This window comes from Sminthopsis crassicaudata, chromosome 2 (assembly GCF_048593235.1).
Source record: "Sminthopsis crassicaudata isolate SCR6 chromosome 2, ASM4859323v1, whole genome shotgun sequence".
NCBI lineage: Eukaryota > Metazoa > Chordata > Mammalia > Dasyuromorphia > Dasyuridae > Sminthopsis > Sminthopsis crassicaudata.
Window position 1 is genome coordinate 117,817,341 of NC_133618.1, and position 21,864 is coordinate 117,839,204.

General features: G+C 34.0%; 1 protein-coding gene across 4 annotated transcripts in view; it reads left to right on the plus strand.

Annotated features, from left to right (window-relative positions):
- The window catches only part of MEIS1 (Meis homeobox 1), a 142,124-nt gene that overhangs the window by 108,020 nt on the left and 12,240 nt on the right, over positions 1–21,864 (plus strand). For all 4 annotated transcript variants that reach the window (XM_074287090.1, XM_074287086.1, XM_074287087.1 and 1 more), the window contains exon 9: positions 21,451–21,527. In XM_074287090.1, the coding sequence (XP_074143191.1) occupies positions 21,451–21,527 (77 nt within the window). The remainder of the gene's footprint in view (positions 1–21,450; positions 21,528–21,864) is intronic.

Below are 21,864 nucleotides of genomic sequence, written 5' to 3' on the forward strand. Positions count from 1 at the left end.
ATTCTATTTTTATAGTATCTATTAAAGTTTATTTCCTTTCCACTTACATAGATACCACCCTAGTTCAGGTTCTAATAACCTAATACCTATGTTGAAACAGAATTCTAATCAGTCTCTCTGATTATTCACTTTTCCTCCACTGAGTTGCCAGAGTGATATTCTTTAAACACAGTTTTGAACATATGATCAAGAAATTTCAAAGGCTACTTACTACTTCTAGAATGGCATATAAAGTCCTTCATAACCTTGTTTCAATATGTCCTTCCATATTGATTTCACATCATTATCAGTGTTCTAGACAAATTGACCTACTAATGCTTTTTTTTAAAAATAAGTTATTTTTCCCACTTACATGTAAAGATAATTTTTAATATTCATTTAAAATTTTTTTGAGTTCAAAAATTTCTGTTCCCTTCCTTGAAACAGAAGAAATTTAATACAATTTGTACATGTTCAATGCAAAACATTTTATTTTTTTAGTCATGTTATGAAAGAAGACACAGAACCAAAGGGGGAAAGTGAAAAATAATATACTTGAATCTGTATTCAGATGCTATCAATTCTTTCTCTGGAGGTGGATATAATTTTTTCCTTTGGAATTATTGTCTCGCTGAGAATAACTAAATCATTCACAGTTGATCATTGTACAGCATTTCTATTACTATGTATAATGTTCTACTAGTTCTTCTCACTTTACTTTGCATTAGTTCATATAAGTCTTTTCATGTTTTTTCTGAAATCTATCTGCTCATTTCTTATAACATAGTAATATTCTATTATAATCATATACCACAACTTGTTCAGCTATTCCCCAATTGATGGCCATCCCTTCAACTTCCAATTCTTTGCTACTACAAAAAAGAGCTGCCATAAATATTTTTTGTACAAATAGGTCTCCCCTCTCTCCCTTAATCTCTTTGGAATAGAGAACTAGGAGTTGTTTTGCTGGATCAAAGGATATACACAATTTTATAGCTCTTTGGGCATAATTCCAAATTGTTCTTTAGAATGGCTGGATCATTTCACAACTCTGCCAACAGTGTGTTAGTTTCCCAGTTTTTCCACATCAACTACTAACTCTTTAAGACATTCTATCTCTTCGACTCATTCTTTTATACTTTCTGTTCACAATGCTTAGAATGCTGTTCCTTCTTACCTCTGCTTCTTAAAAGTTATAACTCTTTACATGGTTTAATGACTTAGAAAATACCTACCTCTTAACATGAAATTATTTCTTATTCCTCCATTTCTTGATCTCCTTTACTCCCCTCTTCAGAATTACTTTGTATTTGTCTTTGTACATATTCTATCTTCTTAATATTATATAATAAGCTCCTTGTGGGCAAAGATTATTTTGTTACTGCCTTTGAATCCCCAAATCCTTGACCAGTATTTGGCACACAATAGGTACTCAATGTATATATTTGTTGAATTATGAAGATTATTTTGTGAAGATCATTCTGCCTCACTTTTTATTATCTACACATGTAAATTCCCCATTGTTTGATTCCCCACACCCCCTTTTAAAATTAATTTATAATTTCTGATATCTTGATCTTATAGTTTATTTGCTTCACTTTTTTCTTTTTTTAAAGAAACATGACTATTCTTTAATATAAATGTGACAATGTTTTTGGTTGAAGGAATGTGATAGTGTTTTGGATGGGTAAAAATTAATGTGCTGGCTTAAGCCCTTAACTGGACTATGCTTTTGATGTTTTATTTGTGGATAGCTAATTGTTTTCCTTAGATTCCCTGTGTAAAAATTAGAGGCTCAAATCTATTTATATAAGACTCTCCTCCAGGTTTGGATTAATCAGTGCTCCCTACCTGCTTCAGGATAGAGTTGGTGAGAGTGGTAGAGAAGTGATCCTTCCTATAATTATTGAGAGGAGCTCTCTATGCCTTAACTTTTTCCTGGTATCTCAGATTGCAGACCTTAGCTTTAAAAGGCCAAGGTCTCCCATTGCATCTAGAGCCATCTCCAGTTGTCCTGATCTTTATCTGGCCACTGGACCCAGATGCCTCTGGAGGAGAAAATGAGGCAGTTGATATTGCACAGCCCATCTTCACTCAAATCCAATTCATTTCCACGTCATGGCATCCACATCCCTGATGTCATGTTTTTTTGAGAACGAAGGACTAACAATAACAACACAACAACAGCCTTTGTGAAACTTCTTTCCGGTGAAATTCTGGAACTTAGTATTTTCTTTTTTGAAGCTGGAAAACACAGGGGGGCTCTCTACCAAGATATTACCAACTCCATCCTTCATTCATGAATAGAGCATTGAGTAATCAATCACTTTCTACCAGGGAAGAGAATCTTATGCAAATAGACCAGCCCTGGAGTTATACTAATAGTCTTAAGAGAACAAGAGTATTACCCCAAACTTGTCCCTTCAGGGTTTTGATTTTAAATTAAGTAAATACAAAATGCTTAAAGCTAAGGGATTAATTAATTAAGATTTTAGGCCACATTCACAATTACCTTTGAATAGTATGAGATATTCATTGCCTTGTTAATATCTCCTCTAATTTGTTGTCAAAATCTTGATAGGAGGTGAGAGTCCCAGAGAAATTGCATCATCCAAAAAGACTAAAGAAACAAGACATATAAAATGAATAATAAAATTACCTTCATAATAAAAATTACCCACATATTAAACTCCAGTTATTAATAAAATGTATTAATAACTTTTATTTGCTTTCCTTTGAAAGTGAACTGATTGTATTTAGATTCCTCAGAATTAAGGCCATGATGGAGGATTGGTTGAATCCAAAGTCTGAAAGAGGAAGGGAATAAGCATTTATGTGGTTTCTACCACACGTAAAACAGGTGCTGTTGTAATTGCTTTTTTTGTATTTTAAACAAATGTTAACTCATGTGATTCTGATTACCTCCTGAGAGGTAGGTACTATTATTATTCATATTTTACAGTTGAGGAAATTGAAGCAAACACAGTTTAAGTACTTGTACAAGAAATATCTGAGGCAGAATTTGAATAAAATCAGGTCTTCCTGACTTTAGATCCAGTGCTCTATCCACTGTGCCACCACCAGCTTCTACTGCTTGAATCAGCAGGATAACATGAGGGTTGACCCTCTCCCCCAAAAAAATTACGTCAAAGATTCTTATCATCATTCTAAAAGAAGTTATGACAAAATTACTACCCATTCTATTTCAGGATTTTTATGAGAGGAATTTCACTAGCTCAGTTTGTGGACAGTAAAAGTCATTCAAAGATCAGAGCCCTTTATCATTCCAAATACTTTTTTTTCAGGATATTAATTGAGTGAAAAGGTGATGATGTTAACTAGACTAAAAATTACCAATAATTATGTCAATACCTTTGAGTATCCTTTGTTGAGCTCAGATGATGTAAACTTAGATACATTCTTCAAATTTGCTCTCTGTTGGAGGTCTCACTTTTAATAGTGGGAGGCTGGAATATGTCACTTGGATAAACTGCTTTACTTTTATTAGCTAGAGTTGAATTGACCTTGACACTACTCTAGAAGAGTCTGCTATTGTTATTTTAGTTTGATGGTAAACAATATATATCCGAACTCATGAAAGAAAAAACAGCTGAAACATAATGAACAATTTAGTATTATATATAATAATAATACTGATTGCCTTGATGTAATTTTCAAATTGCAATATAATTCCTTGAAAGTCTAACTGCTACTGATATGCAAACATGCCTAGGAAAAAAAAAAAAGGTCTCTGGGGGTCTTCACATCTGTTAGAAAAAGGAAGAAAAGAGAAGTCTCTTCTTCAATACCGCAAGGCAATGTCATCACAATGTTGGATAACCCACTCACAGCGGCTGGGTTATTGCGGGCATTTCTGCCCTTGTCTTGTGGATTACTCCTGTGCCACAAACACAGTTACACAATGCGTAAAGGCGAGGGTTATTTCTAGGACAGATAATTGAACATTAATACTCGTTGACATTGTTGAAGGAATGATATGTCAACCTGACAGTGTCGATGTGATTCCATCTGCTGACTGGCTGCAGATGAAGGGTATGTTTGTCAGGATTAGACCCCAGGCTTCACTGCAGCAGAATCAAGGAAGATGCAGCTATTAATCACAAGCTGCCATTTTGGGCCAAGATAGTATCTGCATAAATATTTTGCATTGTGTGCGTTGCATTTGGTTTGAATCTGTTGTGTGGGCATGGTATGGTGGGCAATGTGTGTTGCCAATATGCACTATCCCTAATTGTTTTGTTTTTATGGCAGAACAAAACAAAACAAAACTTTAACTTACCTATCACATGGGAGGTGGGGGTGGGACACTAATTCACTCTTCCGGAGAAGTGAGGAATTTCTTGATAATTGAGGGTCTAAGGAGGTATAACATATATATACATATATATATATATATACATATACATATATACATATATACACATGTATATATATATATATATACATATACATATATACATATATACACATGTGTGTATATATGTGACTTTAGTGTTAATTTTGATGAGTTTCTGGTGTTTTGATACAATGTGTATATTCATTTGATAAGAAAATCAGACAAAATTTAAATTTGATCTACTTAGTATTTATTTTATTCCCAACAAAAATATATAAATCTACAGGTAGCTTCCTGAATAGAAGATGAAAAGATCTCTGTCATATTCTTTTTCCTGATATTCCATAACAGAGCTTTCTAGAATCTTTTTATAATAAATCTTGAGTGAGTTAATTCTGTTGCTTTAGTATTTCCATTGCCACACTTTACTGAAAATGTAACCATATAGAGAATAGAAACACAGAGAATAATTACAAACCCCTCTGATACTCAAGTCAATTTTGTATTCTTAAGATAGGGGTAAACACCACAGTGGTGTTACTCAGGTGTAGTTTTTTTTATTGCATAAAATGTTATAAAATAGGACCCTTGAGACCATCCATTATCACATATTGGTTAACAACACAGATTTTTAAAATCCCAGTTGCACTGAAGCCATGAAAAAAGCTTTCATCTGTAAAATCTAGTTTCTCTTTGTTATTAAAATAAATGAAGCCATTAAGCAAAATATATGCATATAATAGTCAAGTTCATCATTTGACATCATCAAAATGATCGAATTTTACATTCTTTTAATTGGAGCAGTTATCTTAGAAAGATTCATAGAAGGAACAAGATCAAAATGAAGAGGGTTTTTTTTTATTGATACCTTATGGTTTGTTATGAATGATGTTCTTTTTTTCTTTTATAACATTTTTCACTTAGGCCCTTTAAAATGAAAGGCAGTGTCTTATTGAGTAGCGGAGGTGGGGGAGAAGAAACAGATAGTTTCCCCCTAAAATTGGTATTGACAAAATAAATTAATTTATTATGTGATCATCATACTGTATTAATGAGCTTATATTAAGAAATGCTGCAGGTTATATTTTAAAATATTTTTGTTTCCAGAGGCTTCGATACACATACATATGCATGCTCATGTGGACACACACACACACACACACACACACACACACACACACTTAGTTATGTTGGTACTTTGGGGTGAGTTCTCCCTTTGACTTATCCCAACCAAAACCCAGGTTAAAAGATCCACCACTCTACTTTCTTGAGAGTACTCTTTATTGCCAAATGTGGCATTCATTTCCTGCCAGGGAAAGTAGGCAACTTGCCACTTCTGAGATTCAACCAGTTAAAAGACAAAGAACCCTAACATATCCCTAAGTTCTTTGGCCTTGAATGGGCCTCACACCTTGAAGGATTCATCCATGCCAGACTATTGATTTTTTTTTCCTTCTATAAGCTGTATAATGTAGGATTTAGTTTTTTTAGTGCCATAGTAACTCCCTGAGGGTGGGTGGGGTTTAAGCTGGGCACTTAACGTCATATGGACTCTTTAAGACCAGGAGGGGGTTATATTTAAGTGCATTTATCCATCTCTCCATAGAATTAGGCAGATCCATACAGTATATCCCACCCTCCTGCCTTTTGCATTCCCAGTGGTTAGCTCACTGTAACATGGTATTCAGAACAACATAGCAGCAATCTAGTCAATTCTGTTCTGCCCTGGCTTGTTTATGGGGGTCCTCTGATAAGTGAATACCACCTGAGTTAGGGAAGATCTTCACTCTTTCAACTATTCTGAGATTCATTTTCTAATAATAAAGATATTTGGACAAATTAAGCATTAAGGGCTACAGGAAAAAAAGAGCACATTGAACTGTGTATCCTTGACAGACTTCACTTGGGTGAAATGAACTACTAAAAACTGTCCTTATGTGTCTCCTATACCAAGATTTTTCTAAAGGTCTTTGTCATCAAAGTTGAATATTCTCATATGGAATATTTTAAGTCCTTTTGGAATATCTCATGCCAGGGACGGACTTAGAGAAAGCAGAAAATTTGATCTATATATAATTTGCAATTGAGCATCGACAATGAAATAGCACAAAATACACACACACACACACACACACAGAGCATGAATTAAAATAAATGTAAACAGCTTTTTCTAAAAGGCGGAATTAAACATACAGTTTCTGAGACATCTCCCAGAAGTTTGTTTTTAATATGTGAAAATTTATTTTATTTCTACTATAAAATGTATAACTTTAATGATTTGATTAAAATTGTTTATGATACTTATTTTGGAAAAACAATTTTTAAATTTTTTTTTACATAGTTTGTAGAGAGATAGGATGGTATATTGTATAGACTATCCAACTTTGGGTCAATAAAGCTTAATGATAGCTTACCTCATAAATACTATGTCAATCTTAAAATGTTATGTAAATGCAGGTTTTAGGGTTTTATTGATCTCAATTGTGTATGAATACAAGTTACTATTTTCAGTTGGAATATAGCTTCCAAATGGAAGGCAAAATTGTCTCCATTAAAAATAGCCTTTTAATTCTTTATTTTCTCTTTCATTACTAATAAAACCTAAAAGCTGTGCTAATAATAAAAAGAGTATTAGAGTAGACATCATAAAGTCTGGCTTTTCATATTATTTTTACCACTTAGTAGCCATGATGATCTTGGACAAGTCACTTAGTCTTTGTAAAACAGTAAAAAATAATAACTCTTCTGTTATCATACAAGATTACTGTGAGGATCAAATGTTCATGTAAAAGTACCCTGAAACTGTAACACTATAAAGGTGCAGTGTATTTACTTCAGCCCATTCATTCCATTGGTATCCGTGCTCTATCAAAATACCATATGAAGGTCCTCAGGACATTGGGTAGAATTCTATGATGGATGTATAGGAAGACATATATGTGTTGACAGGATGGTCAGTCACTACTAAGCACTTTATAAATACCTCATTTGATCCTTATAATCACCTTTTAAGGCAGGCAGTATTATTAACCCTATTGTATAGTTGAGAAAATTTAAACAAATAGAAATTAAGTGACTTGCTCATATTCATAGGAGTACTAAGTGTATGGCAATAGATTTGAATTAGATTTTCCTGATTCTAGTCTCAGCATTCTATCCATTGTACCATCTATCTGCTTCTAGAATGAGCAGCTATCAATGAGTTATATTCTGTACCATTAGGAGAAATAACCTACATTAATAAAATCATATATTCATTGGAGTATGAACTTTATCTTCAAGAATCTATAATTTAATTGATATGAATGTGATCCCTTCTCCAATGAAGCTGATAATGAAGAGACAATCTGTTTCTATACTTGAAGATACCATCTTTGTGAATACCTATGATTGAAAAAAGTAGTCACTTAGAGATCAAGACTTTAGTAGTTTCTAACTGTGCAGTAGTAGTCTGCAGAAGATAGACCAGACTCTAGTTTTTTGTGGGATATACTAGGACTTAATCTACTAGCTATGACAAACCAGTGTTATCTGTACAGTGGAATTAGGGTAGGACCGCATGTTTATGCATTACTACTATTAAAAAAAATTAGCCCACTCTCTCCTTGAATGAGATGATGTCAACAAATTGAACTACAGGACTAAAAGTAGATTCCTTCTTTATTCTTCTATGGACTCCCATGAATTAACTCAGGCACCTGAGAATTGAATAGGTGTTCCTACTAGCTTTCTTTTACTCAATCTGGATCAATGACTTAGAAAACTTAATTTTGGAGGCCAGTACTGTAGACCATTCTTCTCTCTTTATAATCTGCTTTGGAAATATATAGATGGCTCATGGAAAAATGATACTCTGTGTTTTTCCTTAAGAAAGTTTATAGAGATACACTTGATCATGTTACATAAGTAGTTAAAGTTTTCAGGAATCTTAAATAAAGTTAAACTCTTTAGTTTTAAGATAATACATGAGATTCTACTTTAAAGAAGTATAAAAAAATTCTTTTAAAGAAACAAATATTTGAGGGAGCAGTAACTGAAGATTTTTTTTTCTATTGAGATGAGAGACATGTAACTAGTTTCATGAAAATTAACTTAGTAAAAATAAAATTCATTTGAATCTTAACTTTGCTTCTGTATACCCTCTTGTTTGGAATATGTTGAATTGATAATGCCCATGTGTGGAAGAATTCTGATTGTTTCTTTTTGCTTCACTCACAGCTTATAAAAATGCAAGTAGACCTACCTAATGAATATTAATAAGAGTGATGTCTAGATAACACATAAACCCCCTAGATCTTTGGAATTTGGATGGAGTAGTCAGAAAGGATTTTTGTGGCTTTATATAATACCAAATTTACATACTTTTAAAGAGTAAACATGATCTTAATATTTTAACATCAATATTCTAAAGTAGAGATTTTAGAGAGGTATAAAGCTTAATTTATTTTCTTTCCATGAACATTATATTCAGCAAGGTCTGCATTTTAAAAGACAGGAAACGGTTAGCTAAAAAGAAATTAACTTAATCCCCCTTCATTAAGTTCCAGTCCCTTTTTGTTACTTAGAGACAAGTAATAATTATATCCAAGGCAATGCAAAGCATGTTTTACACTTTTGTTATACAAAAGAAATGCAGTTGTTAAGGAGACAGAAAAAAGAAAATGAGAACACTGATAAATAGGTTTTTTCCCCCTTATATCTTCTGTGATTCCTGAAAGTAAATCTTATTTAGGTATTGTAGAGACATTTTATTTAGTTAACTGCAAAAATGTCAGTCAACCAATTAAATCGCATCTTTCCTAGCAAAGGACATTTGTATAGCAGACTGGATATAAAACTCATAAAATGAACATTCATTTTAAAATAATAGTATGTATAAAAAAAGATGAGCAATTTGTTTTCAGGGGGAAAAATGGTAGAACTTTTGGAAGGGAGGCATGATAGCAATGTATTACATATCAGTTAAGGAAGATTTTTATTTTATTTATTTATTTTTTTGGTGTTGCAAAGAGACTAAAGAAAATTTGTCCTTACAAAGGAAAAAAATCATTAAAATGTAGTTTTTTTTCCATTATATACCATTATTTGTCATTTTTATTGCTTTTCTATAGTTTTCATTGCACCTTTAATGGTATGCTTGGTCAGAAAAGGTGAGAGGGAATGTGAACACACTTGGCTGCTGATGCTGCTGTTAGTGCCTGCTAGCTGTGCTTCAATCCTTGTCCCTGTAGATTTTAATGTCCCCACAGACTGCTGGCAGCCTGCTTCCAGCTGTGGCAGGCATGATGCAGTGAATTGCTTTTGAATGTTCTTTACTCAAATAGGCAGTAATTACAAGCTTAAAGAGGTTTAGTGGTCCAGTAAACTACATAATCACCCCTGAATTAGCCTAGGCTCATCAGTTGCAGTCCAGCAAGCTCAAGTCTGCTGTTTGTATGCAGTCTTTATCACATAGCAACCTGATCAGCAGGTGTGGAACAGCAAGAGTCCCCCATAAACACAACTGTCTACTGGGGACAATGATCTCTAATGAGATGAGGCTACACCATCACTGTAATTTAAGTGGGAAAATTAACACCAGAGAATGTGTACCAGTTCCAGGGGTCTTTAGTCATATCGAGAACAGCATGTGCTTGCGCTCTCTCTCTCTCTCTCTCTCTCTCTCTCTCTCTCTCTCTCTCTCTCTCTCTCTCTCTCTCTCTCTCTCTCTCTCTCTCTCTCTCTCTCTCTCTCCTTCCTTCCTTTCTTCCTCCCTCCCTTCCTCTCTTTTTCCTCCTCCTTCCCACTTTCTCTCTCTCCTTTTCACTTTTCTCTTCCCCTCTCTCTTCTGTCTTCCTCTCCTCTTTCTGACCTCTTTCTGGCTCTTTTTCTTTATACTCTTCTTAGAAAATCCCCCGGAAGAATGCACTGTTTCTGCTTATAACTTATGGGTACTTTATTCTTTTACAAGGATATGTTGTGAATATTTAATGCTAAACAGGGCATCTGTTCAGGCACTAGTGATTGCTGTCAACAAAGAAATATTTCAAAATAACATCATTGTGTTTTCATCTTTCTGTACATTTTCTTACAGATTTCAAAACACTTTATTGTTATGTAGAAAGTAGAAAAAAATTATACAAGGTATTGGTAGATTCTGTTCTACATACTTTACTCTCCTAAATGCTACAGATGAGTTTCAGATAGTTTGAAAAAGATCCTGACGTATAACATGGATATGATGGCATGTCCTTTCTGTGGGAAAAAATAAATCCTAAACAGAAACATCTTCTTTTTTCTTTAGAAGCATTCAGGGAAGGGAGCACATTGAGAAAGACGAATTCCCTTAGCATTTGTTTTTCGTGGTTTAAAGTTAAATTTCATTTTCTAGAAGATCAAATTGGAAGTTCAAAAAATATATAGGGGACGAGAATGTTTGAAACATGAGTATACATAAAGTGAAAACCAATTAAACAAAACAAGTAGAGGCTTTTAATAAAAACTTTTTGAGATTACAATTTCTTTGCTATAACTTGAGAGAATGTACGGATTGTTTCTAATCTGCATTCCAACATCCTCACCCCCTTTTTGAAATTTGTGCAGTCAGATTCAGTAAATAATTATTGAAGGATACCAATTTTTCACAGATATTTGACCGAAGTAATCAACTGAATTGATTTCAGCAACAGTAGAGATTATTTTATGAAGCTGTAATCTTATGTGTCTCTGAACTTGATGTTATGAAAAGAAATAGTCTTTCTCCATTTATGTTCTCATGGTGATCACTTTCTTATGGGTTCTAATTCTGGGGGGAAAGATGACTTCAAATTAAAATTCTTAAAAAAAAAAAAAAAACTCCTTAAAAACAAAAATAATCTGAAGTGTCTCATTTAAAGTTGAATAAAATGTGATAGCTATACTTTTTAATGTTGGTTTAAAAGTGTCTTTTTTTTTTATTAAACTGCTATGATATGCATTAATAAATAGATGATAGACAAATTGGTTTGGACTAGATTTCCTATCTTATGTAACACAGTGCAGATACTTCTGTTAACAGACCAGATCTACAGAAAAAGGAAACAATCTTTAAGTCCTGGAAATATGTAAGAAAATTGGCTAGACTTTTCCTCCCCAGTAATATTGTACTATTCATGATTAACCCCATTCAGAATAAATAGGATAAGCCTATCCATCATCACTAGGACAAGAACAGGGTATAGAAATGCTTTCTCTGGTTCCTTAGGGCCCATGCTGTGAGGCCACCTTGTAGGTGAGACCACCTTACAACAAGGTCCTTTGGTTCTTCAGTAACTAAACTCCTTTGGAAGGAATCCAAGACAGACTTGTCTTATACCGAATTTCGCTCTATAGTAAATGGTGTTGTGGCAAGGTTCCAATGAACCTAACAGTAGGTATTCTGTAGTGATTTCTTCACTTGGAAATCATGTTCATGTTTTGGTAAAATGTTTCTCTAAAGGTCTTAATGAAATAAAATTTGAAAAGACATGATTTTATAGGGAGAATCCTATACTTCTCAGGAAGATTTTATTGTTCCGGTATGAAATATGATATGAATTCTCTCCTTTGCATGTTTTACTTTTTCCTCCTGATTATTTATGTTTGCTTTTCTAAGATAAAATTTTAACATTTAAATATGTATAATGCAGAATTGGCGAAGTGCTTTTAATTAATTTTAAACTTTACCCCAAAAAGAGATATGAACTATTATTAAGGAGGGATTTTCATTTATCCCTTCAAAACACCTACTAATGTTGATTATTAAAGGGTATTATTATAAGATATGTAGCTAATGAATGATGCCTTGGTAAATTACTATTTACCATTTCCTGAAACATTTTATTTTTAGAAAGTTCAAAGGATTGTAGGATCCTTAATATAAAGATCTCTGTCATTTTTATTTGGTTTATTTTATATTTTGTTGATGCTTAAAGTTAATTTAAAGATAAGATAAGTTGAAAGGGCCATGTCAGTATTGGCAGAATGGACTTTCTTTGTAATTGGCTATAAAACAATGTTTTCACTGCTCTGCATTATAAAGATAGCCTCATTAGTGTATTTCAAACACAAAGATTGTTATGAAATATTAACTAGTGTTCAATTTTTCCTTAGATGATTATGTCATTTTCATGAGATAAGATCAAGTTTATAGACTCCTACTTGACTTTCCTAGTTGCACACCTCTCAACTTGGCAACTTCTTTAGCCACTGTTGGATATAAAAGAAATCACAGGGCTCATCTGTTAAAATGATTCAACTAGGCTGCAGAAAGAGCAAGCTTTAAACAATAAATGCAATACATTTAGTTAGGCGATCTAAGTGTGTTGGATGAGAATTAAGAAAGCAGGTTGAAATCTTGTGACTTCACTGATGATGTTCCAAACATTTTTGGCTCCTTAGCAAGCACAGACACCCTCAGTTTTTTTTTTTTTTTTCTTTCCCTTTTTGATTCCAACATGTGTGAGGATACAGGACTCAACTACTATGAATTCAAGCTATGTTCTTAGACTACACCATGCACTGCTTTTGTAATGCAAATGACAGGCACAAAGTGTCTCTTTGATAATGTGCAGTCAGGAGACAAAAAAAGCATTCACTGAAACAGTAAAACTAATTCATAAAGCTGAAAGACAATAAGAAAGCATTATGGATTTATTTTTTAAAAGTATCCTAGATCAATGTAATTGTCACAATGTAAGCTATTCAGAGGCTATGTTCTGAAAAATATGGCAATGTCAAGTTTACTTATAATGAAAAGTTTTCATTAGCAAAAATAAACAAAATTGAATTAAAACTTAATCAGTCTTTTCTTTTAATATCAAACACAAAATATCTTGATATTGTTTATACTCTTTTATTTCCAGTAAGAATCATAAAAGAAAGTCACAAAAGTTTTTGTTTTTTTTTTTTTGTTTGTTTATTTATTTGTTCACATGACAGAAATGTAGTTAAGATCCATATGGTTGGATTTTGTTTGTTTGTTTTTTTCTTTAAAGGGAGTATCTCTCCCTCACATACCAGAGTTTAGCTTAGGGTCAGCTTATATTAACGCATTAAACTTAGCTATGGAGGAGGCAGAGGGCTGGAGGAAAAAGGATAAAAGAACTTCCGAAATGGTTCTCCCAACATATTCAGCCAAGTAACAGAACGCTGCCTTGATAAGGGTTCTTTTGGACAGTTGCCATAACTCCTCACGTTAGATCAGGAGCTCCCCCAATGTCTATTCCCATACCTTTTTAAAGCAGAGCATGTAATATTTTACTTGAAGATTGCTTCTATCCCTATTGCTTTGTTATAGCTGTTTTGCAGTTTCAGTATTGAAGCAGTTCTGTGTCACAAGAAATTACTAATCTGAGGTTTGAGAAGGGACAGCTTAGCCTTCCATTATCTCACCAGCAAGCTGTGTACAGGATTATTTTCAAATTTTCTGCTGCTATTACAATGTGCTGTTATAGTGGGCAAGACTATGAAGGAAGGAATGTTATTGAGACTTGGTTACCAGGATAGATAAGATAAAGTGCATCACTGTCCTGGCATCTACAGTTGCAGCCAGGGGTGGAAAATTGATGAAAAGAGTACAGTCGAACAAGAAGTATCATTAAGATATGAGTCTGGATATTTTCTGTCTCAATTTACGGAAGAGCTTCTTTTTTCCCATTGATGGTCATCTGAAAAAGTCTGATTGATTGTCCAATGTGTGCTAAACCAACTGACTTTATATACATTGGATATACTTACCCACTCACGCATTATAACTTGAATTTAGCAGTTATAACTTTCTTCAGAAAGTTGTCTTTTTTTTTTTTTTTCATTTTCTGGTTTGTTATTGTTGCTGTTGCTGGTGGAATGACAACACATATTCTCATTTTACATAGCTATTTTTCAGATTTTCTGGGACTATTCCTATGATTCTGGACTTATACTTTCATGATCTTTTCTGTATTTAATGGCATTATTAAGTAATCACTACTATACTAGTTCATTATGATTAGTAGCGATGCTATAGATCCTCAGAAACTCACTAATCATGGCAAATATTTCAGATTTGGATTCTAAGGGAGAAAGAACAGATTTTGTTTTTCAAATAATAAAAAAATCCCATTTCTTTATCAGTTTTATTTGTTAAGAGGTAGGTTATTCCTATGGGATGGGGTTGCACCACCCTATTAACTTAGAGTCTAGTCCTCCCCTTCCCCCCATCTCCCTACTCTTTTTTTTTTTTTTTTTTTTTTTTTCCTGACAAGGCAAGCCTAATGCACATATGCTAGTTGGATGCTGGAAGGGAGGGTCAGCTTTCCCTACCCATACATAATCACTGTTTTATAGCTTTCATTCATTCCTGAGGTGTTAATGCAGATCAAATGGGAAACACTCCAGAAAGAACCCTCCTAGCTACTGCCATGCTTTCCTCTCCAGCCTCAATCGTTAATTCTTATTGTAAGATCTAAAGGTAATTTTGTTTGCTCTCTTAATGCGTTGCAGCTCTCCCAATGGCCCTCGCATATCCTTTCTCAAATTCCCATCTTGATCAATTGTTTGCAAATAATTAAGCTTTTAAGAGATAATGGCATGAGGCTAATGTACACAACAAAGTAAAGGTCTCAAGTCACTGTCTATTGGACTACGGTTCAAATTTGCTTTGATATCCCAAAGTGATTAGGTTGATTGGTGTCTCTGGCAAGTGCAATCAGTATTTCCTTTATAAGCAACTATTAATATTTTTAAACTTGTCATTTGGACAAATATACTAGGGAAGAGAATGCAATGGGTCTTGTGGGGAGACAGAGGGAGTGCTATTCACACCAGGTACAGGAAAAAAGGATTAGTTGTAAATGTTTAGAGTGAATTTCCCATTTTGGGATAAAATGGCAGTTCTCCGGGCTCACCCTTGATCTCTGTTGCGGTGGGATGTCTGCCATTGCCTGTGGCCCTTGCAGGCCTGACTAGCCCTGTGGGTGGGAATGCTACAGGGCTTTGGATGTTTTAGCAGGAGTCTTGCCTGTGGCATGTTGGTGCTTTGTCAGGTCATTTTTCTTTAGGCTACCAGGGAACAACTCCTAATGTCCACCAAGAGCTTATATAATAAGGATGTATAGGGTTTAAGATATTTCGAACAGATTGAGTTTCACTTAAAAAGCCTGCCTCATTGTGAATTTTTTGGATGACTGGGAATTAGCTATGTAAAGTCATGGCTTTCATGAGATTATAGCAATTATAGATTTTTCATGAAATGGAAAGTTTATGCCACACTAAGTCAGTAACTATGAAGGGGAAAAAAATTAATTGGTTGACCTTAAACATGCCATGGTTTAGGAATTATGCTTTGCTACATTTTAGTACAATTTTGTGTGGGCTCTTTCTTTCTTTCTCCTTCCTTCCTTCCTTTTCTTTCTTCTTTCTCTCTCTCTCTCTCTCTCTCTCTCTCTCTCTCTCTCTCTCTCTCTCTCTCTCTCTCTCTCTCTCTCTCTCTCTCTTCTCTCTCTCTCTCTCTTTCTCTCTTCTCTCGTATCTTCTCTCTCTCTCTCTCTCTCTCTCTCTCTCTCTCTTATCTCTCTCTTCTCTCTCTCTCTCTCTTCCTTCCTTCCTTCTTCCTTCCTCCTTCCTTCCCTTCTTCCTTCCTTCCTTCCTTCCTGTCCTTCCTTCCTTCCTTCCTTCCTTCCTTCCTTTCCTTCCTTCCTTCCTTTCCTTCCTTCCTTTTCTTTCTTTCTTTCTTCCTTCCTTCCTTTTCTTTCTCTTTCTTTTCTTTCTCTTTCTTTCTTCTTTCTTTCTTTTCTTTCTTTCTTTCTTTCTTTCTTTCTTTCTTTCTTTCTTTCTTTCTTTCTTTTCTTTCTTCTTTCTTTCTTTCTTTCTTTTCTTTCTTTCTTTCTTTCTTTCTTCTCTTTCTTTCTTTCTTTCTTTCTTTCTTTCTTTTCTTTCTTTCTTTCTGTTCTTCTTCTTCTTCCTTCCTTCTGTCTTCCTTTCTCTCTTCCTTTCTCTCTCTCTCTCTTTCTCTCTTCCTTTCTCTCTCTTTCTTCCTTCCTTCCTTCCTTCCTTCCTTTCCTTCCTTCCTTCCTTCCTTCCTTCCTTCCCTCCCTCCCTCCCTCTCTCCTTTTCTTTCTCTTTTCTTTCTTTCTTTCTTTCTTTCTTTCTTTCTTTCTTTCTTTCTTTCTTTCTTTCTTTTCTTTCTTTCTTTCCTTTCTTTTCTTACTTACTTTCTTTCTTTCTTTCTTCTTTTCTTTCTTCTTTCCTCCTTCCTTCCTTTCTTCCACGTAATTTTGTCCAGTCTTATCCATTTAGAAAAAAAAAAAAAAAACACTAACCCTGAACAATTGGAAATTACTTAATGGAGACAGAGTGCTCAATCCTCATAAGCTTGAGGCAGCTTAGCAATTATTGCTGCATGAAATTTAGACACAGTTTGTTCCAATTACTTAAAATCAGATCACATGAAAAGTGACAGAAGAAAATAAGAAAAGAGTAGAACTTTTTAATGTTGTGATATTTAAATTACGAAATCAGAAACTAAGCCACATGAAGAATCAACACAAATTTGCACTTGAGATTGTGAGTAGCATAGTTAGGACTCTTTGAATGTTTAATGATTCTGGTCAGTCTAATGATTCAAAAGGGGATTTTCTGGACAGTGCTTGCATAAATAAAATGTGAATTCCACTGGCTTTATAAGTATGTATATGAACTTGCTCACAAACAGGCATGCAAAAACACTCCTGAAAACACAGCACAAATAAATTACTGTAACAATTCTCCATTTCCAATGTAACTAAAGATAAATGGCATAAATATTAATTTTTATCCAGTTCTGGTCATAACATTAAGACAGATAATAAGATAGGGCAAAAATATAGCTATCAAGATTAAACTAAAAGAGAATCCTGACATATTTATTGAACACATTGAAATTCTTTTACAGTGACTTCCATAAGAAATGAAAAACTTTAAGGGAGAAAAATGCTATAGCAGAAAATCATGTGTATGCCATAAGGCTAGTCTTTAAATGATAAATGCTTTATACAGGGGATGTTATAACTGGATGTAACAACTGTATAATTTAAAAGTGAGCCTGTGTTCTGGTTGGCCAACAGAGCTATGAATAAAACTGTTGCTAACTTGCAATTCTATGGTGATACTGTGTTAGGCTATCATTTGAAAATATAAGGTATATATTTATATTAAGATGCTATATATCTCTATGAGATTCTTGAAGACTCTCACCATGGAAATGCAGCCATTATATATACATTGGCTGCAGTATAGTATTTTATAGTGATGGAATAAAAGATTTCTTTGGTCTCTGTATTTGTGGTATGCCTTTATCCAGTGGAACTTGAGTCTTTGAAAATAGTCTTATTCTATTGTAAAATGTGTTTCCACAAAAGAGAAAAGAAAATACAAATATGAAGCCAAAGACAATATGATGTGATTTTTAATTTAACCTACTGTATTTATGAGATCTTTAGCTCTTGAATGATAACATTAGTTTGAGCAGAGGCATAGGGACAGGAGCACAGGGCTTGACATCAGATAACTGGGATTCGGAATCTTGTTTTGTCCTTAACCCTCCATGTCACCCAGAACATGCTGGCTCATCCCTCCTAACCTCAGCTTCCTCATATTTAAGAGGAGGTTGAACTAGATTCTAAATTTATGATCCAATCACTGTCTCCTATAGTCTTCAAGTAATTAACAAGGATAAGGTTTACAATGTAATATATGTATATATGCATACACACATATATAAACATGAATAAACATACATATATGAGTGTATATACGTATAAATACACATACAATCTCACTTGAGTCTCACAACTACTCTGTGAGATAGAAACTAGGGCTATCTTAGTATCACCATTTTGCAGATAAATATGCAAGAATCTGAAATCAGAGAACCTAGGTTCAAATTCCCTCCTCTGCTGCATTCACATAATTTGATAGGGTTTAGTGTGATATTTAATTATTATTATTATTTTTAAAGGTTATATAATTTTGGCACTTAATTTTGGCCAGTCTTATTCATTTAGGAAAACAACAATAATGATGGCCTAAACAACAGTGTGCTACCTATATGATCTTGGGGCAAGACTCTTGCCCTTCCAGATCTCAGTTTCCCCAGTTGTAAGATGTGTGTGTGAAGTCTCTGTGTATTATCCTATGAGGTTCAGTGAGTTTAAGGGACTCTACCCATGTTCTGAGAGCCTGAAATTGGCAGAAGCAGGATTTCCACTCTTTTTTTTTTGGATTCTGTCCCCAACATGTAATCTGCTGTGGCTTACTATTTCATTGTGAAGTTTACCAATTTTGTAATCTTTTAAAAAGTTTCATGGATACCTTTTGTTGTAGTAGAGTGTTTGTTTGTTTTTTTCTTTTTGCTGAGGCAATTGGGGTTAAGTGACTTGCCCAGGGTCACACAGCTAAGTAAGTGTTAACTGTCTGAAGTCAAATTTGAACCCAGGTCCTCCTGACTTAAGGGCTGGTGCCACTTAACTGCCCCTGTGGTAGAGTTTTGAAGACATAGCCCAGTATAGCATAGGTGGCAGAGTGGATTCCTGAAGTCATAAAGACTCATCTTCCTGAATTCAGATCTGTCATCAGACATTTATTGGCTGTGTGACCCTGAGCAAGTCACTTAATTTTGTCTGCCTCAGTCTCCTCATCTGTAAAATGAGCTGGAGAATGAACTGACAAACGATCCTAGTATCTTTGCCAAGAAAACCCCAAACAAGGTCACAAAGAGTCAAGACACAGCTGAACAACAACACAGTATGGCATAATTGGCTTGTAGACATCCTAATGGTCTTTCATGATGGTCTTTATTTCTACTTTTCAAAAGAGAATAAATTCTAGCAATATGAGCTGCTGCAGATTATGTAATAAGAAAGTTTGTCATTCACTCATGTAAAGTTAGAACATTACAGTGGAAATCGGGAGCTCAATCACTTATATAAACATTTTGCTGGACAGATCTCTTCACCTGATCAATTTTCTCATCTGTGAAATGGGAGTGACAATACATTAGAAGGGAAACATTGACAGTTAATTAAAATCTCATCTATAAAATACTTGGGGGATTTTTAAAGAAAAGCACCATATTCTGCAAATATAAACCCTTTTTGTAACTGTCTACTTATTGATTAAATGCCAAAAACAAAGATAATTACAATGTTTATGGAAATAATTGAGACATCAAGTTTCCTTTTCATACTTGCCTTCCCCTTTTTACAATAATCCCATATGCGCACCTATAGGCCATGATTACAGTTACATATAGAAGTGGTCATTAAACATGATTTTCTAAAATCACATCTCATCAGATATTTAAAGCTATGCTAATTAATCTTCAATGGACCAGAATTTGGTTTAGGTGACATAGGCAGTTAAATTCAATATTGTGGTTGCCTTACTTACAATTAAGAGAAGACTGGGTTGCTGGTCTGAACATTTTTTAACCTCTAAAATTCACTGGATGTTATTAATTTTCATTTAATTGAATGGTGATAGAAAATATTATATTTTCAGGATCTTCTTTTCACTTCAGATGTAGATTTCAGAATTGAGCATTTTTAGAATTGGAAGTGGCTTCTAGAGATTATCTAGATCAGAGCTTCTTAACCATTTCCATGCCATAGATCCCTTTGGCAGTTGGATGGAGCCCATAGACACCTTATCAGCATTTTGAAATGCATAAAATCAAATAAATAAGATTATAAAAGAAACCAAATGTATTGGAATACTGTTATAAGGATATATATACTTTTTTTTTTTTTTTTTTACAAAACAAGTTCATATACTCCAGGTTAAGAAATCCCTCATCAATCATGGTGGCAAAAGGCGAAATTACTTGCCTGAGAATATACAGTCACCACAAGTGAAGGGCTTTAATTTGAACCCATGTCTTCTGACTGTTGCCATGTTTTTCATTCCAATCACAGGATTTTTGACTATGATGTATATATTCTTAATAAAGGGCAGCTAGGTGACAAAGGCCATAGAACTCTGGGTCTAGAGTGAGAAAGACTCACCTTCCTGAGTTCAAATCCAGCCTCAGAAATTTACTAGCTCATGTGACCTTGGGCAAATCACTTAACCCTGTTTGCCTTAGTTTCCTCTTTTACAAAATGATTTGGAGAAGGAAATGGCAAAGCACTGTAGTATCTTTGCCAAGAAAACCCCAAATGAGGTCACAAAGAGTAGGACACAACTGAACACATACAATTTCTGACTGTTACCATCCTTTTCATTTCAAACATAGGGCTTGCAATTATGATTTATAATATGTGTGATTGTGTTATAAGTTATTTGGGTTACTTATTTTATGAAAACGTAGATTTAAATTTAGCCTTTTCTGATATTGTAACATGTTTATTTGGTATTTATTTTTTATTTGTGCCTATGTATTATTTTGAATCACATTTGGCTCTACTATTTATTCTTACACAAATTGATTATAGCCTTTTCTCCTATTTTGAATGATGTTGAAGATTCCAGCACTTATTGACACAAAAATTAAATATATTAGTTGAAGTTTGGAATACTGAACACAAGGTGAAATTGTTGCTATTTTTTTTAAAGGTAGTTATTCTAATTATGGACATTTATATATAACAATGGAGTATAATATAAGAAGTAGTGGTTTGGATGTTGATATCTTCTGTGGAACTCAATAATATTTTATCTGTCAAGTGAAGGAATTAATTTGATGATCTTTAAGGTCCCTTCTACTTTTATAAATAATTGGGAGGTTTGTGTCCCAAAATTAGTTAATTTCTACCATTTTAATACAAAGCAAAGCAACACAAACCACTAGATTCCAACTTTGATTTATGTGCATTCAGAAAATACTGTACTAAACTTTGAATTGCAACAAATATAAACCCATTAAGGATAAACTCTGTATCAAGGTATTGCAAGTATCCTAAGTAGCTATTTATACACTTCAGTAATCTTTGTAATTGGCTTGTCTTTTACTGCCATTAATTAGATGATGTAGTATTCCATTAATAAGAGTGACACACCTCAGCATTTTCACCTTTAATTACAGACTTCACTAGGCACTTAGGTTATTGACAAAATGGCCTAAATATTGTCTGATACACACATATATTTTTGTTGTCTTTCAGCATCCTTACCCTTCTGAAGAACAGAAAAAGCAGCTGGCACAAGACACAGGCCTCACTATACTTCAAGTGAACAATTGGTAAGTAATTTGACGTTTACATTTAATCAGTATTCGAGCCTCTGGCAACCTGAAGCTAATGTTTTGCATTAAGAAGACACGCCCAGTCATTGCAGCTTTCCCTGGTGGTTTGTTGATGCAAAGGTGAAAACGGTCTACATTCATAGACAGAAGCCACTGAAGAATTTTAATACAGGCATGGAGAGCATCATGTATTTATTCTCATTTTTTAAAATGCATACATTTCAAACAGCAACTATAAACAATGTCCAGAAAGAATTAGGATAACTTTCCCCCCTCAGAATAATTAGCAAATCAAGAAATATTGAATTCTGAGTTTACTTGAGAACTCTCAAAT